The sequence below is a fragment of the Pipistrellus kuhlii genome, unplaced genomic scaffold (genome assembly GCF_014108245.1).
Source record: "Pipistrellus kuhlii isolate mPipKuh1 unplaced genomic scaffold, mPipKuh1.p scaffold_m20_p_3, whole genome shotgun sequence".
NCBI lineage: Eukaryota > Metazoa > Chordata > Mammalia > Chiroptera > Vespertilionidae > Pipistrellus > Pipistrellus kuhlii.
In genome coordinates this window covers 40,722,138-40,734,805 of record NW_023425529.1, presented here as the reverse complement: position 1 = coordinate 40,734,805, position 12,668 = coordinate 40,722,138, and the positions used below count along the sequence as shown (strand labels likewise).

The window sequence follows — 12,668 nt, the reverse complement described above, 5'->3', positions numbered from 1 at the left end:
CTTTTTTACTAAAGAAAGAGTGAGGCAAAGGATGTTAAATTGTTTTGCCAAGTTCACATTTCAGATTAGTAGCAGATAGAGAAATCCTTAGTTTAGTGCTTTTCCAGTGTTCTTGTGACTTTACTCTTGAATTTTCTGAGATAATACTTGTTTCATGTGCCAGGCATAAAGCTAGTTGCTTTCATACATTATATTAATTTTCATTCATTATATTCATTTACTATTTTATTCTTTTCAATAAAGGTGATTGAGTGTTGACTTCTTCACAAAAACTAAGTCCCAGGTTTTTAAGAAGCCATTTTCAGACTTTGCTGTCCATAATTATAAAGACACAGCACAGGCAGGGTCTCTAGGCCTGGCCTGTGTTCAGGGCCAACCTTACCTGGCTGCCAGCAGCCAGCCCCACCGCTGCCACTGCTGGTTGCCCTCTGTGTGTGGTGCCGCCTGCTTCCACCGCCATCCACCCCCAGTTCCCCATTGGGCAATCGGAGCCACTGGCCATGGGGAGGAACCAAGAGGTTGGCTGGCAGGCGCCAATCGAGCAATCAGGGTCTGCAGGCTGGGGGTAGCTCCTGCATTGAGTGCCTGCTCCCTAGTGGTCAGTGTGCATCATAGCCAACCTGGTCATTCTGTCATCTGGTCGATTTGCATATTATGCTTATATATATAAAATATGCATAATATGTGTATATATTTACATATTATGTCCCTTGGCCAAGATACCCTCAGCAAGCTTTTAGAAATCTTTTTGGTTTCAGGTTTTATTTATTATATTTTTTTGTTTATTATATATTTTGTATTCAGGTTTTATTTATTACTAGAGGCCCGGTGCACAAAATTCACGCACTCGGGAAGGAGGGTGTCCTTTGTCCTCTTGCAGTCCAGGAACCTCAGGAGATGTCCAACTGACATCTCACTTTAAAAATCAATTTATGTTAATAGTTGTGAAAATGCAACATGAATTTGAGTCTCTTGTGGCACAATCTCAAAACAAAACACCTCTGCGATGAGAGATCTGGGGTAAACTATTCTATAAATGATCCATCACAAACAAAATTATTATCCTAGTAGGCAAGTGGGGGAAGGCTGTTTATTTTATAATAGGTTTCCATAATAAAAATGTGGGCATTTATTTGAAAAATAGAAGGTATAGTTGGTATAATGCTTTTTAGGGTTGATTTGAGTCCCACTTTATAAACTTTGAAATCTTAGGCAAGTTACCCAATTCCTGTGGGATCCTCACTTTTTCTCAAGTTGAGATTAACTCACAGATTAGTTGAGATCAAAGGAATAAAGTCCATTAATACTAAGGCAGTGTCAGGTGAAATAGATGTTATTTCCTTTCAGTTACATATTGTGAGTCTACCTGGTCACTGAGGAAGTTGGTCAGGAAAGGAAGGAAGTCTAAGAAGTGAAGAGATAATTCTGGGGTGGGTTACTTTTATTCAAGTGAGAGGCTAGGCCAGGGTAGCCTGTTTGTCAAGCGCTGTTAGCCTGGGAGTTCTTTAGTCAAATCTCCAGAGAGAGCATGGGAGACCAGTGATGTAGATCAGCTAAACAAGGGCCTGGGGTTCCCTAATAAGGTGGTAGTAAATGAAAGTTTTTTCTGATCTCTTAGTCTCTGCTAAAATATTTCTTTTCATATCAAAACCTCACCTTTCTTTTTGGTCCTTAGCCTTTTCTTTTTCCCTTTCTATTTATTTTTCTTTCTTTTTCTTGAATTGGCCATTATACAGAGCTAAATAAAATGTCATGTTTCTAACTTTTAATTTTTAAATAGTGATGAATTCAACCTTTCATATCTTTTCACAAATCTTTCTGTAGTGGTATCTTTTGAGTTTTACTTCTGTTCCTACTGTCATTCCCCAATCCCTTGTCTACAGTTAACAGAGACTATCTATTTGGAAATTTGTTAATAAGGATCATGCTTACACATCTAAAGTCAATGAAAGTATTTGTTTTTAAATAATACTGTATTGATTTAATTCAATAATTATTGCCTGTCAAATTATAGTCTATATTTTAAACACTAATACATATCCATTTTTGACCAATATCTTGATAGAACTGATGATAGTTCTCAGCAAAGCAAAGGCCTTAGCTTAACATGATTATCTTTTAAAATAGAACTGCTAACAGGATTCTTTTTATTTAACTATACAATTGAACACTTACATTATCCTAAAAGTTTTTTTTGTTTTTGTTAAAAATAAGAGTACAATATGTAAACTTTAGAAGAAATTGAAAGTATTTGATACTTGTAATGTTTGAAATAGTGAATGCAATTTATTTTATTAAATTAAAAACCACTATTATAGCCAATTAACAAGTTTGTGAATATTATTTGGCAAACTTTTAATCCTAAATTGGCTTTATCCAGCGTCTTATATAGAAAATGTATTCAGGTTTTATTTATTACTAGAGGCCCGGTGCACAAAATTCATGCACTCGGGAAGGAGGGTGTCCTTTGTCCTCTTGCAGTCCAGGGGCCTCAGGAGATGTCCAACTGACAGCTTAGGCCCACTTCCCAGACATTGTTAGCACTGCTGCAAAGGTGGGAGGCTCCTGCCACTGCCGTTGCACTTGCCAGCTGTGAGCTTGGTTCAGGACTTCTGGTTGAGCAGCACTCCCCCTGTGGGAGCACACTGACCACCAGGGGGAAGTTTCTGCATTGTGCGTCTGCCCCTGGTGGTCAGTGTATGTTATAGCAACTGGTCATTCTGCCATTTGGTCTATTTGCATATTAGCCTTTTATTATATAAGATTATTATTAAAATGTATTTTTATTGATTTCAGAGAAGAAAAGAGGGAAAGAAGATAGGAACATCAATGATAAGAGATAATCATTGATTGGTTGCCTCCTGCATGCCTGTTTCTGGGTATTGAGCCTATAACTCGGGCATGTGCCATAACCCGGAATCAAACTGTGACCTCCAGGTTCATAAATCTTTTTATAGCGGTTGATGCTCAACCACTGAGCTACACCAACTAGATGTATTCAGTTTTTAATGTTGGTCTGTTTTATGCAGAATGCTGGTTATTGTCTAACCTTGTTTTTCTTGCTTTCAGTTAGTCCACAATACTGCTATCAGTTTGGTAATATTTTTTCTTGGCTTTGTTGCCTCAAAATAAAGTCCAAACTTCTTGACATGGCATACAAGTCCTTTTATAAGCTATTTTTAATGAGCCTTTCAAGCTTTGTCTCTATCACTTATCTCTTTGCATCAGTGCCATTGGACTTATCACCTTTTCACTGACCACACATACCACAGTTAATCTTCCAGAGGGCCTTCTTGTGTACTTTTTCTAAGAAGTCTCTGCTAATGCCAATGTTTTTCTGCCTTCCTCTGTGTTCTCTCATAGGTTTGTGCTTTCACTTTTTATGGTTTGTATTCCATTGCCTAGTAATTATTTATATATACATCTTCTTTCTCCGTTTAGACATACGCATGGTAGGTGCTATGAATCTTTTTATTTGTGTTCTCAGAGTGTGACTCCTAAGTCTGCCTAGCCATCAAATTGAATTTTTTTTTTTATAACTGGGATATTGTCTGTAAGAACACAGCAATCTTTTAATTTGTAATTCTAAAATAGAAAAACTTCATTTGTCGATTTAAGGAATTGATTTTAATTGTTTTAGAAACCACTCAAGAAGGTGATTATTGAAGAAACTGGTAATTTGATACAGACTATTGACATGCCAGAGAGCACTACTGCTGCTGCTCCAGAGAGTAATCCTGTTAACATAGCAGATGTAACTGCAACCACAGGCATTGCAAGTAAGAAGAATTCAAGCCAAGATGACCTTTTGCCCACGAGTGACATTCCAAAAGCAAAAGTATTGAAAATAGAAGAAATCCGTGAGATTTCAGCCCTCCAGTAAGTACTGATAGAACTATTATTTTTTACCAGAGGCCTGACACACGGAATTTGTGCAAGGGCTCAGCCCCTGCAGCCCCTCGAAGTCCCAGCTTCGTCCAGAAGGTCATCTGGACGAGCGTTCTGCTGCTGTTTGGTCTAATTAGCATATTAGCTTGTTTTATATAGGGTAATCTCTAGAATGGTAAAGCCAGGCCCAGGATTTAATTCTACTAGAAAACTGATATTACCAATGAGAGTTTTGATTTATACTCACCACTGTAATTTTTTGAATTACCCAACTTCATGTTCTAGTTTTTCTTTTTTATTTGTTCTGACTCTTCAGAGATGTTTTGCATAAGGAATGATCACTGTTCCTTTACCATAGTGGGGAATTTAGAGATAATTAGAAATTGTCTTTAATAAGTTGGTTGTGTTCATTTTTTGCCTCAAATTTCAGTATATTGTTTCCCTTAATTCAGCATCAAATTTAAATTTTTAAAAGGAAGCTTCTGAAAAATGTAGAATTTAAATATTTACATTATTCTAGCTGTTCATATTTAAGATTATTTATGTGTTGTCTTAAATTTTGTTTGGAAAAATTTTTTTAATGTATTTTTATTGATTTCAGAGAGGAAGGAAGAGGGAGAGATATTGTAGAAACATCAATGATGAGAGAGAATCATTGATCAGCTGCCTCCTGCACAACTCCTACTGGGGATCAAACCACAACCCTGGCTCATGCCCTTGATTGTAATCGAACCTGGGACCCTTCAGTCTGCAAGCTGACACTCTATTCACTGAGCCAGACCAGCCAGGGCTTGTTTGGAATTGTTAAAAGTAGTGATGTGTTTTCTTGATCTATATATATATATAAAAGCCTAATATGCTAAGTATCTGACCATTCATCTAGTCACTGACGCACACTGACCACCAGGGGACAGACGCTCCAACTGGTACATTTGCTTGCTGCTGGGGTCTGTCTGATGGGGACTGGGTGAGACAGTCAGACGTGCCCTGGAGCCCTCCCGCAGCCCCTCTCCACCCCTGATCTTGCACCAGTGGGGTCCCTCTGTCTGGCCTGCACCCTCTTGTAATCCAGGACCCCTTGGGGGATGCCAGATAGCCGTTTTGGCCTGATCCCTGCAGGCCTCTAGTGAGAATATAAAAGATATAGACAGGTTTGTTTTGAGGTCTTGACATTTTATTCATATATTATTGCATTTCACTCAACAATTCTATTGGAATTTTTTTTTAGCTTTGAATTTTAGTAATTCTGTTTAAAGTGATAGTATGGATTGTGGGAAAAGTAGTTTTGTTTGTTTGTTTTTTAAGGAGAAAGCATTTTTTCCTTCTTAGAATGTATTTCTTGAAACTTATTATTCAGATTTCTGAAAGGCTGAGTTGTAAGTATATATGATGTAGTAATGTGGTATATAAAAATGGCGTGCTCAAAAAGTGGCCACGCTGATACTCCAACAAATGAGAATAGTCATTGTGTAGCATGTGAAAATTTGCAAAGGCATGTCTTGCAAAAAAAATACATATGTTATTCGTTGAAACAATTTAGTATTTTTAGAATGTAAATAGATGATGTAATATTAATTAAATCAGAAATTTTAAAATCTCTATTGATGCTTTCTTATAATAAGCTTTGACTAATTTTGGCTCTTTTCAATTGTTTGACCGATGTCTCTGCAATATTGCAGACCTCAAGCTAATATGAAACAGGATGTATGTCAGTCTTCCCGTGAGAAGATTTCTATAGAGGGAGACAAATTGCCTGCTCAGTTTATCACAACTGTTCTTCCTCCAGTTCCTGCAAACTCATTCCAACTTGAATCTGATTTTAGACAACTGAAAAATTCTCCAGATATGTTATATCAGTATTTAACGGTAAGAAAGAGGAAGCTAGTAGTTGTGTTATAAATAAAAGGTCAAAGAACACCTTTGTCACTCACTATACAATATAAACAAAGTGTTATATTTGCTCTTTGTATTGTATAATATAATTGTAGAAAATGCTCTTATTATCCCTTACTTGACACATGTATCACCCTATCCCAGATCATTTTGTTTTATTTTTAAAATTTTTAATTGATTTCAGAGAGGAAGGAAGAGGGAAAGAGAGATTGAAACATCAATGATGAGAGAGAATCATTGATTGGCTGCCTCCTGCCCACTGGGGATTTAGCCCCCAACCCAGATATGTGCCCTTGAGCGGAATTGAACCCGGGACCCTTTAGTCCACAGGCCAACCCTCTATCCACTGAGCCAAACCAGCTAGGATTGGCCAGACCATTTAAAATATTTGCAACGAGGGAACCTTTGGAAATAGGTTCTGTTTTGAATTCTCTTCTCTAAAAATAACTTAACCTGATTTTATATATTATAACTTGAATTTACTTCTTCATCCTTTAAGATGGGGAAAGAAGCTAAAATACATTAAATGCCTTCTTTGTGTCAAGTAATGCTTGCACTATTTAGGTAGTCGTCCTCCTGAAAATGAGATTTTATTTGCTCCAAGAAAAAGAATCAAATCATATGAAATTTATCAAATAATGGGTTATTTTTCTCCAGTGTAATCCTATATAATAAAAGCATAATATGCTAAGTGTTCGACCGTTCACCCAGTCGCTATGACATACACTGACCACCAGCTGGCAGATGCTCTAACCGGTAGGTTAGCTTGCTGCTGGGATCCAGCGGATTGGGAATGGGCGAGACAGGCTGGACACACCCTGGAGCCCTCCCGTGGTCCCTCCCTGGCCTATTGTGCCCCAGTGGGCTCCCCTGGCCTGGCCTGCACCCTCTCAAAATTCGAGACCCCTTGAGGGCTGTTGGAGAGCTGATTTCGGCCCGATCCCCACAGGCCACGCCGAGGGACCCACTGGTGTCCGAATCCGTGCACTGGGCCTCTAATTATAGTAGTAATTCCTTATAATTATGCAATATATAGTTAATTCCAAATATTGTACATTATCTCATGTGTTTTATTTTTTAAACTCTCTATTGTTCTTGCTTTTTGAGAGCTCTTAAGTTTCCCGTCTCTCTCAATGGTGGTTTACATCTATCTGTTTGAGATTTTTCTCTGATTTGTACAGAGTAATTATCTTACTGTTCCTCTTCTATCTTTAATTACATTTCAGTGTGACAGCCCTCCTCCCCCCATTATTATTCATTATGTATTAATGCATAGTAGTTATTCTTTACTATATTCACCTAAGCAGTTATTATATAATTTATATGTGAATGTTTTCATAATTTAATTTTCTAACTATTTTTTTTTCCCAAGAAAATTGAACCATCCTTGTATCCTAAGTTGTTTCAGAAAAATTTAGATCCAGATGTATTCAACCAAATCATTAAAATTCTGCATGACTTTTACATTGAGTAAGTTGACTTTTTTTAGTTATACTTTCATACTGCAGTGTTATGCTATTTCTAAGGGTTTGGGAAATTCATTTGTTCTGATTTTATTACTACCTTCTATAGATCAATATTAGCACTCTAGTAAATTTTACTATGGCAGAAGTTGTGAAGATGATAAGTGCAAGGAGTAACAAGGGAAATCATTAAGTTTTTTTTTTAAGAGAAAAGTAGGGCATGGAGGTGAATAAGTGTTTTAGCAGATTAATAACGTGCAATGCCTCATATTTGAAAATATTATTTCTTCAATTGACTTGATAAATTTCTTCACCTGGTCACTAAAAATAAAGACAGTATTCTTTATTTTAAATGCCCAGGGAAAAAGATAAATGAAGACCTTATTTATATGTAATTAGAAATATTGTGTTAGTAAAGAATTAAGTGAGCTACTTTTAATGGATCATTTGTTTTTTATTTTGTTTACTTCAGGAAAGAAAAGCCGTCACTCATCTTGGAGATTTTACAAAGGCTTTCTGAATTAAGAAGGTTTGATATGGCAGTGATGTTCATGTCAGAACCTGAGAAAAAAAGTGAGAACTGTGAACAAAGCTTTTCCATATCTCTTTATTCTTACATTCCTCTTTTATTTTTTAAACAAATGATAGCAAACATTTGTTGAATGTTTACTATGTCCAAGGTACATATACTTACATTCAAATAAAACATAATTAAGTAAAATTAAAAAATTTTAATTCTGACAATAACATTATGAGGTGTTGGTATGATTATTACTTCACTTTTACAAAGGAGGAAACTGAGGCATAGGGAGGTAAGGAATGCCATCAAGGTCATACAGCTAGGAAGTCAGGCCCAGGATTTAAACAGAGGCAGTCCTGCTCTAGCGTCTGAGCTTTCTATTTGAAAAAGCAGTAATAACAGAATGGTTGAGCTGCCATCATGCAGCATGTGAAGGTTCCCTGCCACAGGGGGCAGGTAACTGGGTGTGGGCACACGGAAATCTGACCCATTCTGTGACAGCTAATTCCCCAGAGTTTGTTTCATTGTAGCTGAATTCTCAAAGAAGGGCAGGATTTAGTTAGCTCTGTGGTTGGCAAACTGCGGCTCTTCGGCCCCTTGACTGTGGCTCTTCCACAAAATACCACGGCCTGGGCGAATTTATTTTGAAGTGGCGTTAGAAGAAGTTTACTCAGTTTAAAAAATTTGGCTCTCAAAAGAAATGTCAGTCGCTGTGCTGTTGATCCTTGGCTGTGTTGACTAATGAGTTTGCCAATCACTGTCTTAGGCTAAATGTACTTCGGGCTCCTTTTCTTTTTTATGTGTCTAACAGTGACATTGAATGAGTCTTAATCATTAAGAAAAAAGTACTCCTTATTTTACTTAGGGAAGTGAATATGTAACTTAGAGAGATTTTAAAATAGAATTTAAATGAAAAGAAATTTCTGCTTCATCTTCTGTTAATCAAAGACAATTCCTGAAATTCCCCGGGAAGTATTGCTTTTATTTTCTACTATTCTAATCTCACCTTCTACCACTATTTTCACTCGGCCGCACCACACCGCTTGGTGTTTTTTAATATACCAAACTACCAGACTTAACTTAGCCTCAGCCAGAATATCTCCCACCTGCTTCCTCACTTTGTTAAGTTTCCATCTAACATTCAGAGATACCTTTCCTTAGCAGACCTTGTTAAAATAACTGCCTGCCTGCCCTCCCTCCTCACCCTCTGTATTCTTACCCTGCTTTATTTTTCTTCAAAATAAGTAGCTGGCAATATTCCATGTGTATGTTTATTATTTCTCTCCCTAATAGAATTAAAGCTTCATGAGAGCAGGAACTTTATCTACTATTTTCTAGGTCTCAGGCATAGAACAGTGTTTAGTACATAATAACTTCTTAGTAGAAGCATGTTGAATGAGAGAATTTCTTGCCACTATAATGTGACAAACTAAAATGTATTCCAGGAATGTGAGTTGGCTCTTCAGACTGGCCTTCTATCTTGGTTGGGTCTCCACTGTCCACTAAGTTAAATATGGGAAGCATTTATATTGGTTCCTGGCATGTAACTAAACTTTCAATAAATATTAGCGCTCTTATCTTCCATTATTGCCATTATTATTAACAATTGTTAGCTAGTTTTAATGTTGAGAAATAGGTGAACTATAACAGTATTTTCCAAAGTGGTCTATTCAGTGGTGTGAAAGATAAAGATTACATAGTTTATAGGAAGATCTTTGAATGCTTAATAGTTATATATTTTATTTTATTATATAATGTATATAATATATAATTGTAGATGTTATTGCTAATTTTCAATTAGAGTAGTGATATAAAAGTTTCTTCTAAAATAAAATTATTTAAGTTTGAAAAACAGTTAATTATAATATTAAGTAAAATAGTTGAGTAAAAATTTTAGGAAGCTTGGAGTGAATTCAGTTTACTCTGTAAAATTAATGTTATTAAGAGTGTAGAGGAAATTTTTTACTGCTGAAGCACAATATTTTGGTAAACATTGGATTGCTATGTAATTTTCTATTCTCAGATTGGCTTTTTAAATATCTGAATTAGAATTTAGAAATAATCTTTATATTATAACTTTCATATGTAAAATGTTTTATTTGACAGATCAGATTATTCCCTTTAATTTTTGTTTCACTACTTTAAAAATGGAGATTAAAATGGGACATTTTTTTCTTTTCTTTTTCAGTTGCACATGTATTATTCAGTCACATAGAGAACTCAGGGTTGAAGGATAAGTCTGTTGAAGAACTCAAGAAAAGATATGGTGGTTGATTGCTATTTTTACTAAAATTATTGTCTTTGAATTTCACATGTAAATTTTTTTCTACTGAAATAAAGTTTTGTTTCGCGTTGAAGAAAATGAAATTTTACAAGAAAATACTGTCTTTGGATATAAGTTAATTAACTATAAAGTGAATTGTGATTTAACTAGTGAGAAATGTATTCTTTATAAGTGATCTATTTATAAGTCTTTTCTGAAAATAAAAATATAAATAATGGAGGTATATTTGTAAAGATCAGTATTTTATAATTCATTTAAATGTTAGATATAGATACATTCTCCAGTACCCTATAAGTGTAACATTATTTCTACATGACAAGGCTGCTTCATTAGCATTTAAGTAAAGTTATATTTGTATAGAGAGAGTTAAGTAGGTAACCAGATAGTTTCTTTATAAGACTCTTTAATATCATTGTGCCAGTTCACTAATATAAGTACTTAGCTGCAGGGTAAGTATTTTTAGTATTTATGTTGAAAAGAGACTTTTAACTAGACTTTTTATAGTGGTTCATTGAGGAGTCACAGCATCCTTAGATTTAATACTTCAAATTTTTTCTTCATGATATCAACATCATATATATATACACACACTGAAGGCACATAATCCAAAGCAAAGTGTAGAAAATTTAAAAACTGGGAATATTTAAGTAGTAATTAGCTTATAGCTTAGGTGTGTATGTGTTGTGTGAGTGTGTATCTATAAAGCTTTTAAAAGCAGGGCTAGTATTCCACTCATCCTTGTTTTGTACAATACCTGGCACAGTCCTTGTATTAGGTGCTCGATTAATATTTATACAATCTAATTTAATTTAACAGTAAGAATCAATTTTAGTAAATTTAAAAGTAGCAACCTAGCAAATTTTGGGCATCCTGTAAATGTTGTTAAAATCCACTTGATTTTAAAGAGTATCAAGTTGTTAAAAACATATTAGGTCACCCTAGCTTGTTTGGCCTAGAGGATAGAGCATTGGCTTGCAGACCAAAGGGTCCTGGGTTCGATTCCAGTCAAGGGCACATACCTTGGTTGCAAGCTCCTCCCTGGCTCGAGCTCTGGTGGGGACACGTGCAGGAGGCAACCAATCAATGTGTTTGCCAGGCCAGCACATCCAAGGGTTCAGTGAGCCTGAGGAGGGACGGCGAAGGGTTGAAGAAAAGACAAAGAATAAGCTGGGTCGAGGTGGATCTTCATGTGCCTGGCTAAGGCCGCAGAGAGAGATATCCAGAGGGCAAGCTGGTGCTATATTTTATAGTCAGAGGTAAATAAGGTGGTGGTCTTGTGAGTTTCACTGGTTTTGGCAGCACTTGCTGCTCCTCCCACAGCCGATTGGCTACCCAGATAGTTTCTAGGTGTCATAAGGTCAAGCTTAATTGTGCTAAGAGGGCTGTGCCTTCTAAGCTGGGACTTGTTTGCGGCTTTGTCAACAGGTCAGTTTGAGGCTTAATCTTATATCCTCTCCCTACAAATGTGTTTTCTCTCATATTGATGTTTCTCTCTGTCTTTCCTTCTCTTTTCCACTCTCCCTAAAAATCAATGGAAAAATACTCTGGGATGAGGATTAACAACAAATACTAAGTCACCAACTGTTATCAGCATTAAATTTAAAACTTTTATTTTACATTGTTGATAATTTTTGTTGCATCATATTGTTATACTTACAATTGCTTGAGTAATCATAACCTATTTACAAAGATAATTGTCCAGATATAAATTATTGAAATGATCATAATTTGTATAGTCACAATGCCCTTAAGTTAGAATTTATTAATGTTATGCATTGCTAAATGTATTATCTTTTTATGGTATATGACAAACAATAAAATTTAGCCTTTTATATATAGTTTACACATGTGTATCGAAATTTGAATGACTTTAATTTTTTCTCAAGCCATTAGTAAGAAGTTGATTTGGATGAATAGAAAAGTGTCTCAAAGGCAAAAAAGTTATTTAGGCCCAGTGCCCCAAATTTGTGCACTTGAGGGGGTCCTTCAGCCTGGCCTGTGCCCTCTCGCAGTCTGGGACCTCTTGGGGGATGTACGCCTGCCGGCTTAGGGCCTAAGCTGGCACTCAGACATCCCTCTCACAGTCCGAGGCTCTCACAGTCTGGGACCTGTTGCTCTTTACTGCCTGCCTGCAGCAGAGGTGGGAAAGGCTCCTGACACTGCCACTGGGCTCATAAGCCATGAGCCTGGCTTCTGGCTGAGCGGCGGTGCTCCCCCTGTGGGAGTACACTGACACCAGGGGGAAGCTCCTTTATTGAGTGTTTGCCTCCTGGTGGTCAGTGCATGTCATAGAGATGAGTCATTCCACCATTTGATCGATTTGCATATTAGCCTTTTATTATATAGGTTGATTACCTGCCACGCATCTACCCACGGTCAGGGCCAGGGAGGGACACAAGAGGTTGGCCAACTGGGGAGGGACCACAAGAGGGCTCCAGGGCATGTCTGGCCCCTCTTGCTCAGTCCCGTTTGGTTGGACCCCAGCAGCAAGCTAACCTATAGGTCAGAACGTCTGTCCTCCTGGGGGTCAGTGCATGTCATAGCGACTGATAGACTGGTTGACTCTTTGCCCCTTGGTGGTCAGTGAACATCATAGCGACTGATCAACTGGTTGACTATC

The 12,668-nt window shown here is 36.8% G+C and overlaps 1 protein-coding gene across 7 annotated transcripts in view; it reads left to right on the top strand.

Annotated features, from left to right (window-relative positions):
• The window catches only part of RPAP3 (RNA polymerase II associated protein 3), a 34,191-nt gene extending 22,300 nt beyond the window's left edge, over positions 1 to 11,891 (top strand). For 5 of the 7 annotated variants that reach the window (XM_045589015.1, XM_036456886.2, XM_036456887.2 and 2 more), the window contains 5 exons: positions 3,641 to 3,879; positions 5,568 to 5,754; positions 7,154 to 7,251; positions 7,717 to 7,817; positions 9,953 to 11,891. In XM_045589015.1, coding sequence (XP_045444971.1) covers positions 3,641 to 3,879; positions 5,568 to 5,754; positions 7,154 to 7,251; positions 7,717 to 7,817; positions 9,953 to 10,038 — 711 coding nt within the window. In that variant the 3' untranslated portion in view covers positions 10,039 to 11,891. Of the gene's footprint in view, positions 1 to 3,640; positions 3,880 to 5,567; positions 5,755 to 7,153; positions 7,253 to 7,716; positions 7,818 to 9,952 lie in introns of those variants that run through there. The other 2 variants (XR_006743026.1, XM_036456889.2) reach the window with 2 other exon arrangements.
• The last annotated feature ends 777 nt before the right edge of the window (positions 11,892 to 12,668 follow it).